The 26,983-nt window shown below is 36.8% G+C and overlaps 1 protein-coding gene across 3 annotated transcripts in view; it reads left to right on the top strand.

The window, feature by feature from the left end:
- The first annotated feature begins 235 nt into the window (after window positions 1-235).
- PDGFRA (platelet derived growth factor receptor alpha) overlaps window positions 236-26,983 on the top strand; it is a 41,895-nt gene continuing 15,147 nt past the window's right edge. The window contains exons 1-11 of one of the 3 annotated variants that reach the window (XM_077477478.1): window positions 236-417; window positions 13,228-13,290; window positions 16,239-16,556; window positions 18,150-18,416; window positions 20,506-20,636; window positions 21,888-22,059; window positions 22,276-22,465; window positions 23,677-23,792; window positions 26,151-26,277; window positions 26,365-26,558; window positions 26,860-26,954. In XM_077477478.1, the coding sequence (XP_077333604.1) occupies window positions 13,239-13,290; window positions 16,239-16,556; window positions 18,150-18,416; window positions 20,506-20,636; window positions 21,888-22,059; window positions 22,276-22,465; window positions 23,677-23,792; window positions 26,151-26,277; window positions 26,365-26,558; window positions 26,860-26,954 (1,662 nt within the window). In that variant the 5' untranslated portion in view covers window positions 236-417; window positions 13,228-13,238. The other 2 variants (XM_077477480.1, XM_077477479.1) reach the window with 2 other exon arrangements.

Genomic DNA, 26,983 nt, shown 5'->3' with positions numbered 1-26,983 from the left:
AAGGACCACATAGAACAAAGGGCAAGTAATGAGTTTAGTTCTTTATGTGTAATGCTATCCAGCCAGCAATGTTTATGGTAAAGCTTTTCATTCCACATTACAGCAGTGAAAGACTTGTTTGTAGCCAGGCTGTATAGCTGGAAGTGTTTGTGTATGAAAAAGTCAGCTAGACTAGGGGGAGGGCTTTATTCCAGATGCTGTCTCCTATTGTGAAGGAGAGGAGGAGGTCTGACATCTATGAGGGTGATCAGTTTTTTTGGAAGGATGGGCTATCGCACTAAATCAATTCCAAGTCTCGGGGCACCATTCTATTACCGCTCCATCTAGAAGAAGGTTGATCACCAACTCTCTAACACATCCACCTTTTTATTTTATGCAGCATAGGTTACATATTGCTATTTACTATATACTGAAAAGGTAAGAGTTTATCTGCTTGCATATAAATATTCCCTGCAATCATAATTTTGCTTGATGACATCATGATAGCTCCTTAAATGTGTCAGAACCCATAACTGCAAGTGGTAGACAACTTTTTTGGGGACGTGTTGACATCCTCCATCTTATTAGACCAATGAGGCAATATAATTGGCATCTGGGTTGTGTTAGGCAGTGATAAAGTTTATGGTGGCTTCTGGTAGGGCACTGAGTAAAACCCATAATACTGATTATGCTGTGAAGTGCCATTGGGTATGCAGATAGCTCTCAGAAGTCAGGTTTCCAAAGTCCAGGAATAGTTTGGCAGCTGCTCTTGGGCTTGTATGAGCGCTCCTGGTTGTTTGGGATGGATGTGAATTGATGTTGGTGGACATTTCTCCTTCAAGTCTACTCTGGGAACCTCCTAAGGATCTACAGCAAGTAAGCTGTTGCCATCATGATGGTCTCTGGCACCATGGATGTACAAAGAAGGATTGCCTTACTGGAGATGATTTCGTGCTGCTGGTGAAGGTCTGAGGAAGGACTACATTTGTCCGCCTGGGGCTCCTTTGGATGGTTCTTCTTTAAGGATTGCTTGTATTTTTCCTCTGGGGCACCAGCAATTCACAGCTAATGACAACCACATTGAGAAGGGGGAAGGCTCCTCCACAGTTTTGGAACGTGGATTTCTGGAATTGAGAGCTGGATTCGGGGGCTCGCTCAGGATTTGGGAATTGTTATCCAAGAGCACCGACATCAATGTTCAAATTGTATGATCTCAATTAAATTATATTGCGGAAAACACTCAGATAACACGGATTACTTAATAATATTTGGAATTCTTGGGTATACCTTGAAAATATAACGGAAGAGTGGTAAGTAGCAACAGTTATTGGTGTTGTTTTGTTGTATATAGAGGTTATGTGCTGAGCTTGAAAGGAAGGTAAGCTTGTTAAGATTTGACTAATGTAATACGTTTGTGTCATGCCATTGATACTTTGTAAATATACTTATCGCTTTTGAGCTACAGTGACCTGGATTTTATTTCAATGTTACCATAGCCTTACTTTGTTACTTTCCCTCCTAGGTTATTATAACCTATATGATGTTCCCTCCTTGGCTACTATACCCTCACTTTCCCTCCTTATATCTCGAATCTGTAACTTACCATCCTAAGCTACTATAACCTCACTTTGTAACTTTCCCTCCTTGGCTGGTATAACCTCACATTGCAACTTTTCTTCCTTGGCTACTATTACCTTACTTTGTGACTTACCCTCTTTGGCTACTATAACCTTACTATGTAACCTTCATTTCTTCCTTGGCTACTATACACTCACATTGTAACTTTCCCTCCTTAGCCAGTATAACTCCACTTTGTAACTTATCATCCTTAGCTACTATACCCTCACTTTGTGACTTTCCCTCTTTAGCTATTATAACCTAAATATGTAACCTCCATTCCTTCCTTGGCTACTATACTCTCACCTTTTATCTTGGCTAGTAGCTGCACTTTGTGACTTTTATTTATGTAAAATGTCTATAGGACTTTCCCTCCTGTGCTGCTATAACCTTACTTTGTGACTTTCTCTACTTTGCTCTTATAACTTTATTTCTGTGGCTTTCCCTTCTGGACTGCTATAGCCTTAGTTCTTAGAGAGATCCCTCCTAGGCTACTATAGGTTTTCTTTGTAAGTTGCCATACTGGACCAGTATTTCTTCACTATGAATTCTCCCGTGCTTCTGACTTGTGACATTTCCTCCAGGACTGCTATAGTGAGTTTTACCTCCTGAGCACATAACTATAAGTTCTTCAAGTTTTAGGCTTCCCCTTGACCATCAGTAATCTAACTTTAATTTTCTCTTCTTATAATGTAAGATAATTTGTGTTTCTCCCCTGATCTCCTATATCTCCCACCTTTCCCACAATGTTCTGCATGTCCAATGCTTGTAGTATTGCTTTATGTGCAGTTGTGCCATTCAGCATCTTTCACTGCCACTTGTTTGCATCCTCTTGCCATGTCAATTGTTTTTTAACAGTTAGTGGAGTCAAAGGAGTGAAAAGAGCTTTAGATGTCATTTCCAGTCCCCTGCTGGGCTCCAGAGCTGTTAAATCTCCTGAGAGCCCCCATTCCTCCTCTCACCCTAGCAGCCCACTCTACTCTGATAGGGAGCCATTGGTTGGCATTCTCTGTGGCTCTGGAGTCCATCACCGGTCGGAAATGATAAGGGTGACTGTTCACAGCAAGGCACATACTGTGGGCTAGTGTTCTGGTGAGGTTCTAGCACCAGATGAAGCTCAGATTTATTGTGCTCAGCTTGGCAGGAACCGTCTAGTCATGGTCCAGGATATTTGGCTCTCCTGCTCTGTGTTGAACATTTTGGACAGCCTTTCTATAGGTTATCATCCAAGTTACATTGCTAAACAAAATAATATTTTAAGGTCAGCTTGTTTTTTATTTTTATTTTTGTTTGTTTGTTTGTTTTTACGTTTACAAATGTATCTTCCTCCTGAAAAGATTTAGAAGATCTGAAAAAAAAATGCTTTGGAAAGCTTGACTAAAGCAGTGTAAATAAGCATTGTCTATATGTAAGGGTTATATCTTGTTGAGTGTATAAATAGTACATAGATTGTGTGGCTGCTCCAAGGAGGTCAGGTTTGTCCCCAAACTTTCCCTGGAAAACAAGTCTTTAGATGTTCAGTTGTCATTACTTTGGTGGCTGTCATTACCTGAACCCATTCCCATGCATAACTGGAACGATCCTGCTTATAACAACTGAGCTGGGAAGAGATAAGATAAGACTGATCTCATTGAGGTCTATATAAAGGTTTGGGCAAGATACAGAACATCTGTTTGTGAAATCATTCCTCAGACTTGTTATCCATTCACACTTCTCACTTCACTCCAGCCTACTTTTCCTGCCTAGAGCTCATCCACAGTGTTATGTTATGTACATACAGCTGAGATGATCAGATAGGCACTGTGCTATACATTGGTTGTTGCACCAAGACACATAATAAGCCCAACTTGGAAGGAGAAGGGGCATGGGGTGATAGTGTATGCATGGTATTAGGGGAGATTGGATTAGCAGTCACCATCAGAGATGTGACAGCAAGAGATATTGAGAAGATAGGATTAACACTAATTATTTAGACGAGATAATTAGGGAGACAGGATAAACCCCTGATGTGTTAATTAAATATATTTAAATAGAATGGGAAGTATAGTAAGTTGTCATAGGCACAAGTCTTGGAAGATGGCTTGGTACCAGCAGGAATAATCGCCAGACTTTGAAGTTGATTTGCTAAAGGAGTAATGACTGTTTACTTAGCAATGTGAGCTTATTAAATAACTTATTACCCAATCAAGTGCAAAGGAAATTAAAAAAAAAAGCAGTTTTTTTTTTGCAGGTGTGTTGGTGACGGAAGTACTCACTGTTTCACATTATTTACTAAGATTAGTGAACTTTCACTTTGCTAAGTTAACAGTCTCCACTCCTTTAGTAAATCAACCTCTTTAGATGTATTTACATTAAAGAAAAAAGTCAAATGGGAGTTCTTAAGACATTGGTGGAGCCATTACACCATGGTGGAGTTATAGGCTTATACATAAGATATTGTGCAATTGTAATATATGTCATAGGGATTGGTATAAAGGCATCTAGGGACCTGGGATGACCATAAAATCTTCAAGGAATGACATTGGAGTAGATATGGTAGAAATAAACGATGTGAAGCTGGAAAAGCAGAAGTTGCTGGGGAGGTAACTGCATCAACAGAGAATAGATGATATTATTATTATTATTATTATTATTATTATTATTATTATTATTATTATTATTATTATAATACAGGATTTATATAGCACCAACAGTTTGTGCAGTGCTTTACAAAATTAAGGCAGACGATACAGTTAAAATACAATTCAATAAAAGGGGAATCAGAGGGTCCTGCTCCCTAGAGCTTACAATCTATGATATTTGAATATTTAATTATGCATGAGATGATTATTATAATTATACAGGCTGATTTACTAAATATTTTCTTTAGTTATTCAATCATGTGAAAAGCACATTTTTTTGTACTTATTTCATGACTGGCTATTTAAAGTAAACAAAAAGTATTTCAGATGATTGAACAATTTATTGAGTGATGAATACGTTTTTTTTTTATAAACCAGATTCAGATTTTTATTTTGATAGTAGCATAACATGTAATGGTATAGTTTTGATCTACTAAAAGGGTTATGATTATTAATTTAGCTTAGTTAATAAAGTTAAGCTGTGTTAACTTTTACCCAATCAGGAGATTTTCATGAAACAGGATTTTGCTTTGCACATGTTTGGGTGATTTACAGCTTGTTTGATAAACTCAGTGAACATTCTCTTTGGTAAATCTGCCCCATTGCGCAGACATTTTCCTTTGCTAACCATAGGCTTTTTTTTATAGGTAAATGGAGCAGCAAAAACAAAAAAGGAAAAAAAATATGTAACAATCATTTGTTGAACACAGGCATACCCCACTTTTAAGTACACAATGGGGTTTATTTACTAAAGATGGAAAAATCAGGCTCACTTCTGCATAGAAACCAATGAGCTTCCAGGTTTTATTGCCAAAGCTTAATTGAACAAGCTGGGGTTAGAAGCTCATTGGTTTCTATACAGAAGTGAGCCTGATTTTGCATTTTCTAGCTTTAATAAATAAACCCCATTCTGTACTTAAAAGTGGGGTATACCTGTACCATTCATATGTACAGACAGCACAGGGACATAGATATACACTTTTCATACAGAGGAACATTTCTGATTCTCTCCATCTAGCTGCTGCCTCTGTGGAGATGGTTGCTTTGAAGACTTTCAATACATGTGTCCAGATCTACTTCTTCCAAGATGTAATGACCATGTTGATGATACTGATGTATTAACGGATATTTATTGAATGCATATGATTGTTTATAATATCTTAGTAATATTACCTGCAGTGACCTCTGCTCCAATTGAAGTGGTGTGTTCTGGTATCTAGGGACAGGTCAGAATGTAGGGGACACTGTGTAGATGCAGATGGAAATATTGTATAAACAAATTGATGGTATCAAGATTGGCTCTGGAGATTGCCAAAGTCTGATAGGGAAGGAGACGCCAGATGACTGGTATGGAAGACATTATAGGCAGGCTACAATTACTCCTCCCTTCTTCCAGATGTGCCCTAGGAGAGGGGGGGGGGGGGGGGGGGGTAATGCGCTATTCCCACTCTGGCTATGCTGGTAATGGGGGATGTGGACTTGCTCAGGATGCTCTGGCTGTTCTCCTGCAGATTCCTCTTTTATGCAAATCTGAAAGCGTATGTGAAAATCTTATTGTAGCCCATTGGTCTCATAGTGTACGATGTTTTCAGCTGTGTTGTATTTTTTTCTCTTGTTATACTTTGTTTGAGATAAATAACTTTGAGTGAAGAATTGTAAGACTAATTCAGCAGCAGATAAATGAAGATAGACATTTTGGCACCAGTTCAGATATACAGTAGGACTTATATAGACACAAAAAAGAAGAAAAACAAATGAGCCAACATTGGCGTGGGCAGCTTGACATGATGATAAAGGGAGGCAGAGTTGTTTTGGGTGGTGCCTGACGGATGTGTAGGATAAGGCTGGAGCCACAGTCCAAAGGGTCCCTGGAGAGGACTTGGGTGGACTATGAAGCCCCACGGGTCTGCCTTAAGTCTCTGCTGCCCTCTAGTGGCCATTGCCGTCATCCTAATAGCCGAACTGCAACGAACGCACAATTTTGGAACCGGATTTATCTATAAACGCAGTTTTCATCGGATTGTAATGTCCTTGTAGAAACTTTTGCAAACAGGATGGATGGCTTTACAATAAAAAAAAATTTCAAATACCTATTTCGTGAAATGAGTATATAATTTCGCGTATAATAGTAATATTTTTTTTACTTTTTTTTATTATGTATTTATTTAGCTGATGCCTACAGTTTTGATTTAAAAAAAAATGCCACCAAACCATATATATATTTGGAGAAAACTAAAAAAAACAGCCAACATTTAAGATAATTATTTAGGAAATCAGCCTTTTATGTCAGATTAGCAGGAAACAATTGTTTACTCTGTCAAGGAAACTTGTTTTGTTGCGTACAAAATGACAAAATGAAGATGTATTTACAATATATATATATATATATATATATATATATATATATATATATATATATATATATATATATATATATATATATATATATATATATATATATATATATTTATTTAAAGGGGAACTTTCTTAGCTTGTGATATAATTGTCTTACATTTATACATAAGAACTGCATCATCATGGTTAAACATCCGATATTTATTACACCATTTATTCACAGTTATGTTTTCACTTTAACAATAATATTCTTGCTGATCTTGATACGTTTGGCTAGTAAAACAGTGGAGAATCTATTATTATTATTATTATTATTATTATTATTATTATTATTATATCAAATCTGTTTTAAAGGACTTCTGCAATCTTTCATGTAAGAACTGTAGCTTTTAGTTTTTTTTTAACTAAAAATGAAAAATATTATAGTAATAATAATAATAACAACAATAATAATAATTCATATTATTATTCTTTTGCACTTGGGCTGCTTCCTTATCTATTGAGACAATGTCCACTTCTTTCTATACCTTTTATATGTTATTAGGAATCTCTTATTATATTCATAACCAAATTAATATAATGAAGGCTTTATTAGGACTGATCCCAGGCACTGTGTCTCATTGGTGTAGAGGGTGTCTGTTATGTCACTTTGCCCCCTGCCTGTACCAGTGGCAAACCTTGGTGACCCCAGTTTCTGACTCTGGAAAATAAATTCCGGTGTTTTGTCAGCTGGGAGAGACTTCAAGCAAATCTTAACTTCTTACCTTCTGTTCAATCCATTTACTTCATCTTCAAACCTGGCTGGTCCCTGCTGACTGTTTAAAGTTCTTATATGGGGTCAACTAGACACACTGTAGTATCTATATGTAGCCATTGTACAGAGAACTTCTGTTTTCATGATGTTCCCATGTTTTACCTTTGATTGATGATTTGCTTCTGTATTGTCTGTTTTACTTATAAGTTACAATGGAAGAAAAGGTAGTTTGGTAGACACATTGATGACAGTGGAAGTGTATAAACAGTTCATATAGGTATGTGCCTGATTTACAGAAGGATACTAGTTGATGCTCACATTTAGCCAAACATATTTCGGAGAATCCTCTGTGAGCTCCACCAGATCTGAATGAGTATTTGGAGTGGACATAGACTAAATGAGTTGCCTCTTTCTTTAGAAAATGAGCCCTGATCTGCATTATTTTACTATACAGCCTTTAAAAAAAAAAAACATTTCAAAGTAACACCAGTTTTTGCTGTATTCCTACATTTTGAATAACAGTAAACCTATACACATTGGGTTTTGTTTTACTAAAGGACTAGAGGATGTTCACTTAGCATAGGGAATGTCAGTAAAATGAGTGAAAGTGTGTTCACTTCGAATACCCAATCATGCTACCACATAATTATTTGAAGTGATAGTATCCCTTTAATTGTAAAACACTGTATAAACTGTTCATGGTATAAATTGTGTATAATAATAACAACAATAATAATACAATCTTCTTTTCTGACTCTTCTAATAATTATTATTATCATTATTATTTTCAATAAGCATTCTTTATCAACCCCAGTGATGTGCTTATTAAAAAAGCCACACAAGTGTTCTGTATTGGTATTATTTAATTTATATAGTAAAGGATCATCAGTACATGGATTTACATGCAGACTGTAATAACAGTTTGTAATTGAAATTATAGTCACGAACTCACGATTAAGCCTATCTGCATGAATGAAATGACTATGCAATAAAGAGATGATACAAGGGGTCTTGCTGATGGTTGAAAGCATCTGGATCCAGATTGTCCACCCATGTGTATGTGTAGTGTACCACTGCCCTCTAGTGGTAAATATACATATTGCACACTAGCAATGTAAAACGAAAGGTGGCTTATTTCAGCAGTAGATGGCTCTTGTCAGTGTGTTTTTTTCACTGCTCATGACATTTTTTCCCTATTAGATTTTCTATCCAAAATCCTAAAAGCTTTTCAGCATACATTATACAGAGTGAGCTCAGCAGGCGTGTTTGTAATCTTATTAACAGTGAAGACTTGAAATGCTATGTAAAAGTAAAATCTGAATGCAACATAACACAGAGAAGTTGCTGTCATGCTCACAGTGTCAGTAAAGTTTCTAGAAATTCCTGAGATAATTACTTTTTTAATTTGCATTGTTTTTTCTAGTTACAATGTTTTCTTATTGCATATGTCCAAATAGAAGAGTTCTAGTTTTATCTATGAACAATTACAAACCCATGTGCTTTCTTATGCAATATTTTAATGATTTGGTAACAAACAATATGCATTACTAAATGTTCACTTTCCAATAAGCCTTCCATGAATTTCAGTTATCCTAGTTTCCATTTATTGCCCTATGAAAAAATAAAAAAATCAGCAATAATAAAAATACATTTCCTTTCCCCTTTCTCTAAATTGGTTCCATTCTGGTGTGATTCCACACTGGCACATGGAACACATTTTGTAATAAAACTGAATCTGCTAGTATTCTGTAAGGTAAAAGTTTTCACTGCTTGCTTAAAAAAAAAAAAAAAAAATGTCACAGAATGACAAGCCATTCAGGAAGGTAGTGTATAGTGAAGTAACAAGGTAAAATGCAGTAAACCATAGCAACCAATCAAATTTCATCTTACCAAAACAACTACAGGACCCGCTATTAAAACTCACTTATATAGATAGTGATTTTGGAAGATATAGGGAGAGATTTAAGAAAGCTGGAGCACACAGAATTTGGTGCAGCTGTGCATAGAAGCCAATCAGCTTCTAACTTCAGCTTGTTCAATTAAGCTTTGATAATAAAACCGAGAAGCTGATTGGTTGCTGTATACAGCTCCTCCGGACTTTGTGTGCACCCGTTTTAGTATATCTCCCCCATTGTGTTTATGTACACTATTTCTTTATTTATTATGATGAGATCAACTTTTTATTTTATTTTACTATAAAATACTGAATATTATTATTTCCCTTTGCACTTAAACTAGTAGGTGGAATTTTAGATTCCCTTTAAAATGTTCCAAGCTTTTCATTTCTATTTGAAAATCCTACTATTTGCAGAACTTAAATGCTTAGGCTGAAATTTACACAAACAAATGAGTTAGGCTCCACCTAAAGTTGCATTTAGAGAATTTTCAGTGTCAAATAAAGCAGAATCTGCTGTGCTTGTCACTTAAGCTAACCCATAGTGCTGCAGGAATTCTTTGTCATGTATTCACTACTTATATATACTATATATATTGTAATTACTGTATAGCAGATTAAACACAAACATTTAAATATTTATACAATTGACTCAAGATCGTTATAGTTTCCCTTTAATGCTTCATAGTCACACAGATAATGTCTTGGTAATACGCAGCTTTATTTTTATGACCATGGTTATGGACAGCAATATTCTAGCTATCTCTCAATTCTTCTCACTATTATATGGCTGACATTAAACTTAACACCAAATAAGGTGTGTAGAAATTTATATTTTTTAGCTTGGGTATATGAACAGAAGGGCATCTGCATTTATATAACCCTTTTTTTTGTTTTTAGTACATCAACTCTCTGTTATGCTTCACCCAATATGGTACTTAATGTGGCACACTAAAAAAAGTATACCAGGAACTTATCACATTGTTGTTCCTTTGTGAAATATGTTCTGGAAGGATAGCTGTGATCTTACTGGGGGGCACTTTACATAACCTGGAGGACCATATCTGACTTGTGTATTTCGGGTATAAAGATATATATATATATATATATATATATATATATATATATATATATATATATATATATATATATAAATACCATAGCTCTAGGTAGCCCATATAGCTTAAAGATCCATTACATGCAAAAATAAATAATTATCGAATAGTTTTGGGGTCTTCCTGTTGGTAACATTTTTGGTTTCTGATTGATTTAATGTGTTAGATTTGTGATATAAAAAGGCACAAACCTTTGTTTCCAAAGTTGACTGTGTGTGTTTGGGAAAGAGCAATTTAGTGCCAAAATGTTGCAGAATTGTAGAACGGTGTTTATCTAAAGAGTTATACTGTAACAAAAAGAGGCAGTTCTACACTTGATGGCATTAGTCCACCCCCCCCCCCCCCTGTTGGGGTGCTTGGCATGATTCTCTGGCCCTTGTACATTCACCCAATTGATATCTCTGCCCCACTTATGTACTCTCCACTCATCTCCCAACTTCATGAGATGGAAATGAGGGCCATCCATTAGCACAAAGTGTGTGAGCAAAAGACACCCCCCATGCTATGCTTCCAGTTATGTGGAGCATGAAAAATGGATGAGTGCAAATATTAATGTGATAATTAAAAGATCTGAGTGAAAGTTTTAGTGTAGTGTGACAGTTAATTATTGCATTTTTTATAGAGGTCTGCACATCTGTCCAAAAAGAGGGACAAATAAGGAGGAAAGAAGGACAGAGGGATTTGGTTTCTAAATCAGGGGTCTCTAAACCTTTCAAACAAAGGGCCAGTTTACTATCCTTCAGACTTTAGGGGGGCCGGATTGTGGCCAGTGGGGGTAGACAATGTCCCGCACCCAGTATCAGTGAGAATCAACATGGCCGTAGTGTTGGTGGTCAGTAGGAGGAGGAGTAGTACCCCATAATTGGTATTAGTGGGAGAAATAGTACACCAAAATTGGTATTAGTGGAACAAATAGTGCCCCATAGTAGGTGTCAATGGGTAAAATAGTGTCTCATATCATTGGGAGAAATAGTACTCCAAGGGTCAGATAAAGTTTTGAGACCCCTGCTCTAAATGAAGGACAGTGGGAAGACACGACTACATAAAGGTGAATTGAGGAATGGGGTACATGCTTTGTAATGACTGTGTCAACCAGGTGAATCTGGGGGTATTGGTTGCTGGAAATTCATAAGAATCCCAAATGAAACCTGGTGTGACAACAACAATGCAAACTGAAGTATCACTTTTGGATGACATTGATCACTCAGAATGATCTGCATTTTATGCCCCTGTCACGTCACATTCGGCAACCCATCACATTTTGCTATCCGCAGGAGTGTGCATGCGCGACGCCGCCATATGCATTCCAACACTGTTGTAAGACCACTTTGCCATAGTGCCCCTTGCGCTCTTGCTTCGCTCGCCATGCTTCGGGCATGACCTCGCTTTGCTTGGCTTAATTATAATCTAACTCTATAATGTCTATGTCCACTTGGATGGTGGGGCTTGAACCTGGACTCAGGGGTGTGGGCACAAAATTCTGCGCAAGCACAAATTGCCACAGTGTTGGAATGTATATGGCAGCGTCGCGCATGCGCAGTCCAGTGGGTAACCAAATGTGATGGGTCGCCATATGTGACGAAACACCCCCAAATCATATCTGCATTGGACTAAAGGTATTCATTTTCATACAACAGGAATATTCAATTTTATTATACTGCATGTGCAGAATGTTTTATGTATTTCTTTTCAAATGTCCCTTTACCCAAAGCATTTTGATAAAGAGTGTTTCTAAATTAACATGTTTTTATTATGTTTCTGAGACAAATTGGTCTTTCTTAATCAGGCTTGTAGCATACAGTCACTTTATAGATAAAGGATTTTGTTTGCTTTAGACAAAAGATAGAAATTACAAAGGCTACCCTGATAAAAGACAGACAGGCTCAGCTCTGGGATCCTTTGAAGTTTTTCATACCCATACGATATCGATCTAGCTTCTTGGATGCAATGGGCATATACAGTATATCTAGCCAATCCATTTTGGACGTTTATTTTATATGTATAAGAACACTAAGGCATGTTGAATGCAAGAAAAGATTTACAAATTTTGGCTTCCTGTGCATCTTTGTTACATTTATTTTTGAATATGTAATTGTGATTCCTAAAAAGTGATATCATTACTTTCTTACTGCTGACATACTGACAGAAAGCATTTTAGACCTATAGATAACATACATTTTGATTGAATGATATCATTGCATTTTTTCTTTCTCTATGAGAGTCCATTGATCTTTTATTTTAGAATTAATGTTCTGCTCTTGGTTAACATAACATATCATATCAATCATATGAAAGTTGACAATTACACTTTCATGAGATATGCAATGTATACAGTAGATCTGATGAACAGATCCTGAAGCAGATTGAACTGTGTTGTCCCCCTATAAGATTATGAATAGTGTTTTCAGGTAGCGTCTTACATGACATCTGGTAGACTGGGAATGGCTCACTTCCAGCCATGTGGCAACACATAAAAAGCAGAGCTAGAGACCAGTAGAGGGCAGTGTAGAGGAGGGCTATTCTGACATCTGTTTCACAAAGTCTGCGTTTTTACTCTTCATTCCATGGAAATTTCCTGGGGGGGGGGGGGGGGGGGTCACATTAATATTTATTTCTGTACCCTTCCATGTGCATTCTATCCTTTCATATGTATCTTTTTGAGCTTTTTATATTTATGTGACTGTGGTAGTGGCTTTTTGTGGCGTTTCACCAGTTATTCCATTTAAGCTCCATAGATGAATATACTAAGACATTTTAATACCTTTACTGCACACCAGAATATGTATATAAAAGCCATGCAAGACAATAAAGAAAGTATTACTACAGCCAATAACTTTTATTTCCTGCTGTTTTCAGTGTAATATCTGCTAATTATGTTTTCTATCATTGCAGTTTCAGGAAAAATGGCGCGTGCCCCAAGGACATCCCTAATTTTGGGATGCTTCCTGCTTATTGGTAAGTATGAACATTTTGTAATACCTGTATAAGTCGAATGAATGCATCTGCATAGTATGGATTAAAACATACTTTCAGGCAAAAGTAAATACCACAATTAAATCCCAAAATGTATTCTTTATGTAAAGATGAAATATATATTTTTAAATCAGGCAGTAAAATTTGTGTAGTATAGAAATCTATCTATCTATCTATCTATCTATCTATCTATCTATCTATCTATCTATCTATCTATCTCTTTCTATATATATATATATATATATATATATATATATATATCTCTTTCTCTCTCTGTATATATATATATATATATCTTTCTATATATATATATATATATATATATATATATATATATATATATATATATATATATATCCTTCTATATATATATCTTTCTATATATATATCTTTCTATATATATATATATATATATATATATATATATATATATATATCTCTTTCTCTCTCTCTCTCTCTCTCTATATATATATATATATATATATATATATATATATATATATATATATATATACATATATATATATATATATATATATATATATATCTTTATATATATATATATATATATATATATATATATATATATATATATCTTTCTATATATATATGCTGTAAGCCCCTGAACTAATAGATTCAGACTGGAAGAGGAAAGGACTGCACTGTGAGATGTACTGATTCCCACAGTGCTGTTAGGCTAGGTTGACTGTGCAGGTGCAGTTGATGCATTTTTTAGTGCATTCTTGTGGCACATTTTTCAATTGCACTTTTGATGCGTTTTCATGCTTCATGCATTTTTTTTCAGGAGGAGACTGATTGCTAAACACAAAACCCTACCGAAAATGCATGCACATGTGTTTTTAATGCACTTCCATTGAAGTCTATAGACCCAAAAATGCACTGCCCTGCATGTAAAAAAAGTTCCTGCGCCTTTCCAAAAAACACACCACAGGAAACTGCATAGACATGAATGGGACCAATAGGAAATAATGTTAAATGGATTTGTCATGTGTTTTTGTGGTTCAGATGATCACTTTAGTGTGGTGTATTACTATCATTGTCCAATCAACATATTGGGCTTGGGTCATTAATGAAACTGTATTTCTGAAAGAGAAACTAAATTGTACCTGAGCATCACAAACTGAAAATGCTATTTAATTCATCTTTAATTTTCAAAGCAAACTCACCCATCCATCCATGTCTCCATGATTTATTTTGCATGCTGCACTTTGCACCCCCCCCCCCCCCCCCCCCATGGCTATCTTGAGTAAAGTCAGATGATTCATGTAGCATTTACTTCCTGGAATCCATCTTAACTTGGCTCAGTCATGTAGGCAGAGGGGGGGGGGGGGGTGCTTAGCTGAGACAACCCCTTCTCCCCTCCATCAGATGCAAGAAAAAATGCCCATGAAGACTCCTGGGATAAATTACATGACTTTGGCCTAGGCCAGAAACCAGAAAGCAACTGATCAAATGTAAAATAAATGTAAAATAAGAAAATATAAGTATTAAAAATAGTTAATGTTGATTGGGAGAATTTTGTTCTACTTTACCTGCAGTGGGTTTACCAACCTGATGATTTTGATGATGATGAGTTGGTGAGTTCACCAACTGAGTTCACCAACCCGGCTTGTTTAGCAGAAATGCCGGTGTTCTGGCATATACTGTCCGGCCATGATATAGTGTCCGCGCCGTACTGCGCATGCGCAGTACGGAGCAGACGAAGCTTCGGAAAATCTCCGAAGCTGAACGGCGCCTGCGCCATGAGTGGAGGTGGTAGCCCCACCATCCAAGCTGACATAGGGTTGTGAATATTAGAGGGCCCCTCGCGGGCGAGCTTAGCTCGCCGCGCTTCGGGCTCGGCCTCGCTGCGCTCGGCTCTTTTATATTCTTACTCTATGTCCACTTGGATAGTGGGGATAGAACCTGGACTCAGTGCGCAGGCGCCGTTCATCCTCGGCAATTTTCAGAATCTGTGTTGCTGTGTACTGCGCATGCGCAGTACACAGCGGACACTATCCGATGGGGGACCATATGTGATAAGACACCGGCATCACAGGACTGACTGAATGTGATCATAAATCATTCTGTGTGCACACTTACTGTGTGCCTGAAATTCAGCCTTGACATCAGCCCCTATCTTTGTTATTGCTCTTAGCAACTACTGAATCCTCAGATGAATGGTACATTTATTAAAGTGCTTATAGTATCGCAAAGGACATTAACAGTAACCAAAAAGCAATGTGTCGATAGCAATAAATAATGCATCGAACACAATAGGTGATGTTATTTTATGTCATTTAGCAGATTGTTTTAACAGAAAATAAATGTAATTAATGATGGATGATTTAATTGTCAATTCATATCAGGAAGGTCATTTTTCCAGGGAATGGCAGAGCTCTGATCCTTTTACTTAGTTAAATACTGATTCACTTGCACAATTAATGACTCCTGATTCCTAGTTTTATATATTCCATGATTCTCCACAAAAAAATGTGCACAATTCAGAATCACAGAATTAGCTTTTTCCTGAAAGGTTTCTGTTTCACCAGCAAAATGCAAACCAATGGAAATCTCCTCTGTATATGGCTCAAACATTAATTTAGTGTACATTAAGTACTGGGTTTGGTGGAACCACTATGCTTCTAGAATTGTCACAGTACAATAAACCCATGGATCTCAAGTACCTCTAGTACCCAAGCATTCAGCTGGCTTCTTGGCAATTGGCAGCCTGACTGGTTGCTATAAGAAACATGAAATCTTTCCATTTTGGCGCTTAAACAAAAGACGTCTAGGCTTAACTTGAAATGAAGACATCTGTCCACAAAATTCAACATTTCTTCTTCATAGTTGATTATTAAGACGGATGTATTTGAACAAAAATGGCATGTACTATAGGCTGATTGGAAATTGTTGTGTTTGCTTTACAGCTCCATTGTATACTTATGGTACAAGCCCCTTGCCAATGCTCTTTCCAGAAAGTGAAGAAATGGTAGTACAGTTACACAATTCCTTTTCAATACGCTGCAGTGGTGAGAGTGAGCTGAACTGGCATTATCCCACTAAGGAGGATGGTGATGACAATGTAGACATCCGACATGAAGAAAACAACAGCGGACTCTTTGTGTCAGTGCTAGAAGTGAAGAACGCGTCTTCCTATCACACAGGAGTTTATACCTGCTATTACAATCAAACCCAGACAGATGACTTTGAGCTTGAAGGCATGGACAAGTACATTTATGTTCCAGGTTTGTCCACTTACCACCAACTTCCAACTACAGATGTTTGTTTTATAAAATGTTGTATTGGTAATTTCTGAGACGATTGTAGCCGTATTTAGTTCACTTGCAACAAAAACAATTTATTACTGTCTGGGATACTTTTTTAAATCACTAACATTACAATTTTCAGGACAAGCTTTCGGGGTGTACCCCCTTCTTCATGATCCAAGCAGTACTAATACACAAAGATTTAGCCAAATTTTAATAAGATGGTCTCCCAGGGAAGGACAAATCACACAACCATACACAGCAATGGAAATTAAATTTGGAAAGTTAGTAGCCATTAAAGTGATTGTAAAGGCAGAAGTTTTTTTTTTTATCTTACTGCATTCTATGCAGTAAGATAAAAAGCCTTCTGTGTGCAGCAGCCCCCCAAAAAATTACCTAAGGTCCATCTAGATCCAGCAATGTTGCAGGAATCTCTCAGCTTCCCAGGACTCCCCTCCTCATTGGCTGAGACAGCAGCATGCCACCGTTGGCTCCTGCTGCTGTCAATCAAAATAAGTCAGCCAATGAAGAGAGAAAGGGGGCGGGGCCAGGACACAGCTCTGTGTATGAATGGATACATGGAGCGGTGGCTCCACTCGGGTATCCCCAGAGCAAGCTGCTTGCTGTGGGGGCACTCAACAGAAGGTAGGAACCAGGAGCACCAAAGAGGGACCGAGAAGAAAAGGATTCAGGCTGCTTTGTGCAAAGCCAACTGCACAGAGCAGGTAAGTATGACATATTTGTTATTTTTATCTAAAAAACCCCAGAGATTTTAATATCACTTTAAAGAAGGGGATACACCATGAAAGCTTGTCCTGAAAATTTGGACGTGGGTGGAAATCAAAAAAGTATCACGGACAGTACTCAGTTGTTTTGTATTATTCATTTAAAATTAATGGAAAAATACAGTGTTACGTAAACCTGTAGTCAACAGGGTTAAATGTATATTACACTCTGTGGGTCATTTACTAAAGGCAAATCCACTTTGCACTGCAAGTGCACTTGGAAGTGAAGTCGCTGTAGATCCGAGGGGGACATGCAAGGAAAATAAAAAACAGCATTTTAGCTTGCACATGATTGGATGATAAAATCAGCAGAGCTTCCCCTCATTTCTGATCTACCCCTTAGATTTAGAGCGACTGCACTTCCAAGTGCACTTGCAGTGCAAAGTGGATTTACCTTTCGTAATTAACCCCTATTGTGATCAATGTGTTTGTTTAGGATGCGCTAATGCATTATTCCAAAACGGCAAAGCTTCTTCTTTGAGTCATACATAAAATTACATTAAGAGTGGAGGAAAGTAGAAGGGGAGTAGGGGATCTTTTTTTTTCACTCTTTCTCTTTCCTCAGGGATGGGGAGCAAAGGGTGCAGTACCTCTATCTCTTCACTTAAAAAATTGATTATGAATCTTTAGAAATATGGGCATTCAAGATGTGATGTTAAGGGATAGATCTATTTCTCTTTGTTTTTTTGTTTTTTTTTGTTTTTTATTTGTACATGTGTATGTATTTTGAAATGATAAAAAAATAAAAATAAAGGCAATATTACTCATACACAGGCTGTTTATTTAGATCCCACAGTTCCCTTTGTTCCATCTACTACGTTTGACCACATTATTGTAGTGGAAGAAGATGAATCTGCTATCGTTCCTTGTCGGACAACTGATCCCAACAGCCAAGTGACACTTAGAAACAAAGATATGGAAAAGAATGTCAATGCCTTCTATGACAGCAAGCAAGGTTTTGTTGGCAATTTCGAATCAGGTGTCTACATTTGTGAAACCATGGTAAATGGGGTGCTCTTCAAAACCGATGATTACAACTTACAGACATGGAAAGGTACTTTTAATGTCATAAAATTATCTATTGGCTGTTATTTATACATAAATATGTATTTTTGTCTACCTATTTACCACTTCTATGGGTTTGTCATTCATTTGGTGGCACTATGCCACATACTTCTAACTATTATTAGGGTATATGGGACAGGCCTAAATCTCTTTTCCAGAGAAAAAAATGCCCACACTGAGTAAAAAAAGTTGCCACTTTGCCCAACAAGAACAAGGGGCCCAAAGTCAGGTTAGGTCTCTCTCCTACCTTTTCCTCTGCTCAGACAGCATAGAATTTAAGATCCAAACATTGTACCTGCCATTGGTAACATAGCCATAGCAGGGGAGATAGCTGTACTAACATTAGACTAACATTAGATTGTATGTAAAGCAGTTCTGACCTGAGCTGTCAGTTTTTTTCATTACACCCACTGGGTTGAACATAGAGTGTACAAGACTTAATACGATGGCTTGCAGCTAAAAGGGCCCCAATGTGTTCTCTAAGCCTATCCATAAATGGTGGTTGTCAGATCTGAGAGTTAGAATATGTTTATGTCATAGCATTAGCATAACATTACTATTTCATAAACATGCACAATCTATTTAGATGAAGGGACGGGTATATGCATTTTACAGAAACCCTTTGGTGTTCGCCATTTGTTACGAAAACAACAGTAAGGCTTCATGTACACGGGATGTTTTTATAACCTCTCCTGAACGATTTAACTTGTGTTTAGAAACGTTAAAAAAAAAAAAAAAAAAATATATATATATATATATGTATGTATATATATATATATATGTATATATATATATATATATATATATATATATATATATATTTGATCAAATAGCCAAAAATGAAAAAGGCTTGTAAACGAACTACAGCTAAACGCGAGTTACCGCGGTTAGCCGCATTTAGCAGTGGTTGGTGGTTGAAATGCCTCTGAACCCAGCTTCTGAACCCATTTTTTTGCATTCCAAACAAGCCTCTAAACTCAACTGCCTAGAAATGACTATAAATTACCCTGTGTACATGGACAGATAAGATAACAGAGAAGAGTTCAGGAGCAGTTGAAAAAAAATGCCCAACTGCTCCTAGACAACCGTTTACCAGCAGCAGTGTACACGAGGCCTAATTGGGAAAATCTATTTCAGATAATTGATCCCTTCCCATGTCATCCAGGGGGTATATGTGGAAAATAACAACAGACAAATCGCTTATAAACCCAACTTTTTGGGCTAAATGTTGCATTAATTTGATGTCTGTTGGTTTCCTAAAATATACTTTATTTAATGCTGCATGATGTTTGTGTATTGTGATTTTCTTTGCTTTACTAAATCTCTTATAAAATGATGGAAGGAAAGATAAGAGGGATCAATACCTGTGACCAGGCAGCTTTTACTTGCTATTTTTTTTACTGGAAAGGAGGCATCTGACTAGTTTCACTGGACATCAATTCTGCCCGACCCTTCTAGTTTTTATAGCTGTACAGTGTTCATAACAGAATCAGTAACTAATTATGAGGATTGTGTTTCCAGCACAGATTTCAGAATGTATTCAGTGTGTGATTATTTCACAGGTCTTGATCTCTGAGAGCTTTGAATGAACTCATTATACCCAATCAATCTTTTGAGACATAAATGCCATGATTGTTGTAAGTCTTTGAAAAATACTCCCATGGGAAGCATTTTTTTCCTCTTTTTTTTTAGCTGCTCTTAAAGCTTACGTTTTTACTCAAATAATGGGATACAAAAATAAAATAAAAGTAGCAATTAACAGAAATACATAAAGCTATTAGCTAAACACAGTGCCCCTTTCTCATAACAAAGGATTAGAGATTAGCTAAACAGTTGTTGTAACACTGATTATGTCTATATCACAGTGGACTTCAAGATTTCTTCTATATAATAGGCCACCAACCTAAAGGTCTTTCACTTATTTGTTGATACTAGTTGTCAACTTTTATCAATTTAAAATGGAAATGCTAAAATATTTTTACAAATGAGTGCAGAATTAAAAAATTGCTCATCGTGTGCGGTTGCAGAGAGTTTTAATTTAGTAATATTTGTTACATTGACCTTCTTATGTCTTACAGCCAGTAATAACCTTGCCGTGGAAATGCAAGCCCAAAAAACAGTTTTCAGAACGGGTGAAACCATCATTATTTCTTGCATCGTTCTAGAGAATGAGGTGGTTGACCTGCAGTGGAATTACCCAGGAAAGCAGGTAAAAATAGCAAGATGGCTTTTAACAAGGCAAAGGGTACAGGGCAGCCAATGAGGAATCATGCCCACATTAAACTGCAGATCCACCTTATGTTAATTTTTACTCTATATCATTTAAAGGATAACAACACATTACAATAGAAAAGTAACTCTAGCACCTTCTGTATTCGGCTGTTGATTTTGCTTATCAATAGCATCAATTACCATAAATGTAACATTATAAAACATGCACTGAAAAGAAATGTGCTGCATCTATTTGGTTTTATATCCAATACATATCAATCCTCTCTAAAGTTTGCAAAACACAGCTAAAGCTGCACTCATTAATGTCCCACATATAGAAGGTGTAGTGGTATTGATCCAGGGCTTTATTATGGGACTCCATAGCAAAATTTTAAGCCCCCCCCCCCCAAGAATACTAGTTGCATTCATTTCCAAAAAACTATATACATTAATTTTACACAAACACATTTGTCAAATGCTATTCCTACCGCATTAAACAACTGTGTATTAAGACATTTCTGGGAGCCTTGTGCCATAAGGCACCATAGAAGCCAAATGGTATGCCATGTTTATATTTAGATCTTTTCCATAATCAAATGCAAAGAAAAAATTATATTCTGGTATGCTTTCTTTTCCTTGATGGTACATGGACCATGGATAATCAATTTAAAACCAGTAGAGAATAGTGATCAATCATTCACTCCTCTTTAAGACCATTTTTATTTAATCTAGATCAGATAACAGCAAAATAGCACCAATGCTTATAGTTGTTTTACTTGTACACAGCACATGTCTTCAAACAGTTGTGATAGAAAATAGGCTTTTGGATAAATTTAAGCCTATCATTGGAATTTTTTAATTTTTTAATATTTATAATGAAAAAATTACATTGATGGATACTATTGCTACAATAATAAATAAAATCACAAAGAGCAAGATGGAAGGGTTATATTAAATACATCTATATTCTACAGGATCAAAACATTGCTGTACATTTGTAAAATTATAAAACATGTGAGCGGAGCAATTCATGTTTTATATGTTTTCACGCAATTTGTTCTGTTGTGCTATTGCCAGTAGCTTTGTTTTAAATTTATATTTGCATATCTTCTTTTTTTTATCTGCGCAATAATTGTTTCTACATACTACATTTGTAAAATTGATTTGTAAAATTAACTTATTCTCCAAAGCATTACGTGTTAAAATGTTATTTCTTTTGTGCCCTAAAGAGTACATATTGTAATTGCAGAGAAAAGCTGGTACTATAAAAGTTGAAGAAAGCAAGAAGCCTACGATAAGACTGGAATATACACTAACCATCCCAAATGTTACAGAGAAGGATTCTGGGGAATATGAATGTGTGGTCATTCCTGCTACAGGAGAAGACAAAGAAATACAGCAAGTTAATGTTACAGTTCATGGTGAGTGTAAGGAAATTACACTAGTGGGGTTGTTCCATATTTTCAAAAAATTGCTGCACATGATTGGATTTTTGACATGTTGAAGCTGCAAAAACAGTAGCTATGATCTTCTAAATGTATTTTTTCAAGGACATTTTTACAATTTTGAGGAAGTTATTACATTTCAAAATTTCTCTAACAGTTCCTATAATTTCTGTAAAACATTTTGATTTGCAGATAAAGGATTTGTAACACTAAACCCTAAGTTTAGACAGCTGGAATTCGCAAATCTCCATGAAGTAAAAGCTTTTTCTGTGGAGGTGGAGGCTTACCCAGCACCAAAGATCGTATGGTTAAAGGACAATGCCACCCTCAACGACAGCATGACAGAGATCACTATGAGCACCATCAGGAGCGAGGAAGCTAAGTAAGATCCTTATAATATGTAAAAAAAAAAGTAATGTCTTGGAGTAAATCAATGTTTTACATTTATATTTTCTTAGGACCCATTTAGACTTAATCTGTCTGATGGGGTGCATTAAAACAGCCAATTTGTCAGATTGGGCTGCCAACACACCACAACAGAGATGAGAATCAATTGCACCGCATCAGAGTACATATAGTTGCAGTAATACGTTAAAAAGCATTAATCTGAATAGATTTTATCGCTTACTTAAGCTGGTTGCACACAAATTAATATTTGGCAGCTTCAACAGGCATGGACCAAATTTTGACCTGTGTGTAACCCTCTCTGTTCGACAGAAGCTGATTGTCAGAATACAATAGCACAGCAGGGCCAGAGAGGATTTCTGGATCCACCTTGCTTGTGCGGATGCAGGAATTGCTAGTATTTTTTTCATTCAGCCTGCTGGCTGGGCAAAAAAATAAAAACCTCATAGTGTTTACTCAGCTTTAGTCTAGCGCACAGATGCTGAGCCTATAGCCTCATACACATGGTACGAAAATCAGAAGGGGATTGTCGTTTGACAGGCTGTTGTCCAAAGTTCTTACCGTTAGTACACCCCTTTCAACAATTATTTTCTAATTTTCGGCCAGCAAATGTTGGATGACAGGCTCGTAAATTTTTGTCAAAATGACAGCTGTCAAACAAAAGTCGAAAGTACAAACACGCATGCTTGGAATCCATGCTCACCAAACAAGAAATTAGCAGAGGGGGCCCAAAGGGTAGCACTCAAGAGCTGAAATTCCTCGTAGTACGCCATTACCTTTGTGTTTGTGGCGCAACAATTTGTGTAACGTTAGTATGCAAGACAAGTTCCCGGCACACGCCCTTTTGACAAAAATCAGATGCTCGGTTGTCCAACAATCGTACCGTGTGTACGAGGCTTTACTATATCTGAACCCTGCACGCTTTTTTGTTTTGAATAAAGATACATGTTAAGTAAGAATAGCTATAAAACATTGGTTCACATCATTTGGTGTATTTATTCTCCTGGTATGGTCCTCATATCAATGGTTACCAACAAGTTATCTAATATGTAAAGAGGCGTGCTCCAGTAATATATAGTATTCTATGAACCACTCTAGATGTCACAGTGTGTAGCTATGTTTTTACTTTTAGATACCATAAAAAATACCTTATTTTTATATAGTGTATGCATTTTGTTTTTTTATCAGATATACAAGTAGATTGAACCTCATCCGTGTCAAAGAGGAGGATGGCGGCGTGTACACACTTGTAGTTCAGAATGATGCAGAAACAAAAACGTCCTCATTTGAGCTGCAAATTAAAGGTAAATACCCCATTTTTTAAAGGTGATTATGTTTGTAGTGCAAATAACACAATTGTCTTTGTCACAGTATGAATTAGTATTCTAGGCACATAGGCTAATATAGATTGGGAGTCTGTTTGTTCCAGGTACCGTGGTTTATCAACAGTTCAAAACCCATCCTCAGTATGGATTCTATTTTAGCCCACCCATACTGAGGATGTATCATATGATCAGACCCCATAGGTTATTCCAAACCTACCCTTTCTGTAGGAGAGACTCTCTCACACCTGACCTGACCCTCCCAGAGCCCTGGATCTGTCTGCTTACTCAACTACCATGGCACTTCAGTTTCCAGGTCCTCAGAAATGTACTGGTAATCTTTTTAACAGCAGAGCTTACAAGTGCTATAAAAGATAAATGTACAGTACCATGTATTCAATCGTAGAATTCCCAAAATTCACTTCCCAACTAATATGAATGGCAGTGGCTCTCTTTGATTATACCAGTTTCCTAAGTGACAGTTGCTTGGACATCTCCTAACAAGTGTCAGTCATAGCCACTAGTGATGAGATGAACACCCCCCGGTTCTGTTCGCACCAGAACTTGCGAACAGATAAAGAATTAGTGCGATAGCGTGTGAGTCACCCCCTAAATCCATACCAGACCCAAAGGGCCTGGTATGGACAGGGGGAACCCATGTCAATACACTATAAACTATATACACTATATTATATATTGTACACTGCTCTATATACCCTGCACTGTATTATGCATACTACACTAAGGGTACTATATACTCTGAATTGCAGTATATATACAATACGGACTGATTACACGATATACTCTGAATTGCAGTATATATACTATGCGGACTGCACTATATACTCTGCTGAAAAATTGGGCTTTAGATGATGTTGTTGGTGATGGCAGAACACGGTAACCCCTCACAGTTACTCTTGTTGGGCGCAGGAATGGGCACAGCTGTTAAATATTATTTAAAAAATTGTAATAACATGCCCCTGTTAAACAGGGGCAGAAAGATTGGACCTTAGGTGTTGGTGGTGCCACAACACTGTAACCCTTCACAGTTACTCTTGTTGGGTGCAGGAACGGTCCCTACTGTTAAATATTATTTCAGAGGCTGCTTGTCCTCTTTTAGTGTCCTTTGAGTGTTTGCCTCTCCTTGGAGGCCTTCTGGACATGATGGGATTTTTTTTTAACATCGCACTACACTGTATTATATACTGTGTACACCGCCTGCACTGAGTTATCTACTGTACACCACCGAATGCACTGTATATATAGGCTACGCTGAATACAGAGTATATATATATATATATATATATATATATATATATATATATATATATATATATTAGTCTGGCTGTATATATATATATATATATATCAAATATACTGCCACTAACTAACTAACCTGCCTGCCTGATCTAGCTCTCTATCTCTGTCCACTATAACACACTATACTATGCTGTGTAAGCAGCCTTATATAGTGTGGGGCATGGACTTAGTCCCCCTGAGCCATTAAGGTCAGGTGTATGGTTTGGCCAATCATCATACAGCAATTCACTGCGGTTTTGCAGTGCATTATGGGGTGTTCAAATTTGCCGAGAGTGCTCCATAAAATTTGCTGCTCGGCGAACGGGCGAATGCCCGATGTTCGAGTCAAATTTATGTTCGACTCAAACTCGAAGCACATCCCTCGAAGTAGGACAACTTGTCCTACTCCAATACATAGGGGTTATTTACTGTGACTGGAGAGTGCAAAATCTGGTGTAAACTTGCACGTAAACCAATCAGCTTCCAGGTTTTATTGCCAAAGCTTAATTGAACAAGCTGAAGTTAGAAGCTGATTGACTACAATGCACAGCTGCACCAGATTCTGAGTGAACCAATTTTAGTAAATCTACACCATAGACTCTTAAATAGCTACCTTTTCTTTACCTATGGAACTGATTGGTTGACAAAAGGTCATCCTAATTTCTGAAGGTTCTTGAACCTACTAATGATAATGATAACACCACAAGACCGACTTACACCTTGAACATTTGATCTGCATGTAATACACATATGCTTTAGATATTATTTCATTAGTTTTATAATGCTATTAATGTAAAATTTACGCAATTTTTACTTTTTTTTTTATCTTGCATAGTTGAATATATGTTATTTACTTTTATAATTGTTTTCACACAGGATGCACAACTTCCACCCATATGTCCCATATGCATTTTTCCTGTTGAACCTAAATACAAGAATGTGTAAATTGTGTGTGAAACCTGTGTGCATCCTGTGTGAAAAAAATGTATAAATAGACACCTTGGAGAGTATTACATTTTGATTTTCTTAAATTTCTCACAGTCCCTGCTTTGATATTAACACTAGTGGATGATCACCATGGCTCATCTGGTCAGCAAACCGTGGAGTGTCTAGCTAAAGGGATGCCCATTCCAGATGTGGAATGGTTGGTTTGCAGGGATATAAAAAGGTAAAGAGCTAACATTTTGTGCAGTGTGGCAATATTTGTTCGATGACATTGCAAAACCAATTCCTGACAATATGCTTTTTTTTGCAGGTGTAATAATGACAGCTCCTGGTCTGTTTTGGTAACCAATGGCACAGAAATCAGCATGGAGACTCATCAAGACAATGAGAACACAGTGGAGAGTCAAGTGATTTTCAAGAAGGTGGAGGAGACTGTAGCAGTCCGGTGTATAGCAAAGAATGATCTTGGGGTTGTTGCAAGGGAGCTGAAATTGGTTGCGCCTAGTAAGTACAAAGACAATGCATTTTTCTAAAAAAATATTTTGAAGGGTTAGTTGTTTATCTTAGTTACTATCTCACACTTGATACTCCAGTAAACACACTCATTCCAGTACCCCAATTTCTTCTTGATATTGTTTTGAAAGCTTCAGCGCATATTTTTCTAGCGTTAACATTTAAAATACCTAAAAAGCAAAAAAATAAAAATAATTTATTGGTGGAAAGCACCTAACTTTATTTGTCAATATAGCCCTTTAGTACAGTGTTTTAAGATACCGTAATGTAATAATTGAATTTCTCTTCACAGCCCTACGCTCAGAACTGACAGTGGCTGCTGCGGTGCTCGTTCTCCTTGTGATTGTTATCATATCACTCATAGTCCTAGTCATCATATGGAAGCAGGTAAGGAATGGCTGGCACATACCATAAGA

The sequence above is a fragment of the Lithobates pipiens genome, unplaced genomic scaffold (genome assembly GCF_037356315.1).
Source record: "Lithobates pipiens isolate NorthernLeopardFrog02 unplaced genomic scaffold, aLitPip1_a1.2 Scaffold_13, whole genome shotgun sequence".
In the NCBI taxonomy this organism is placed as follows: Eukaryota; Metazoa; Chordata; class Amphibia; order Anura; family Ranidae; genus Lithobates; species Lithobates pipiens.
This window is presented reverse-complemented; position numbering and strand designations above follow the sequence as displayed.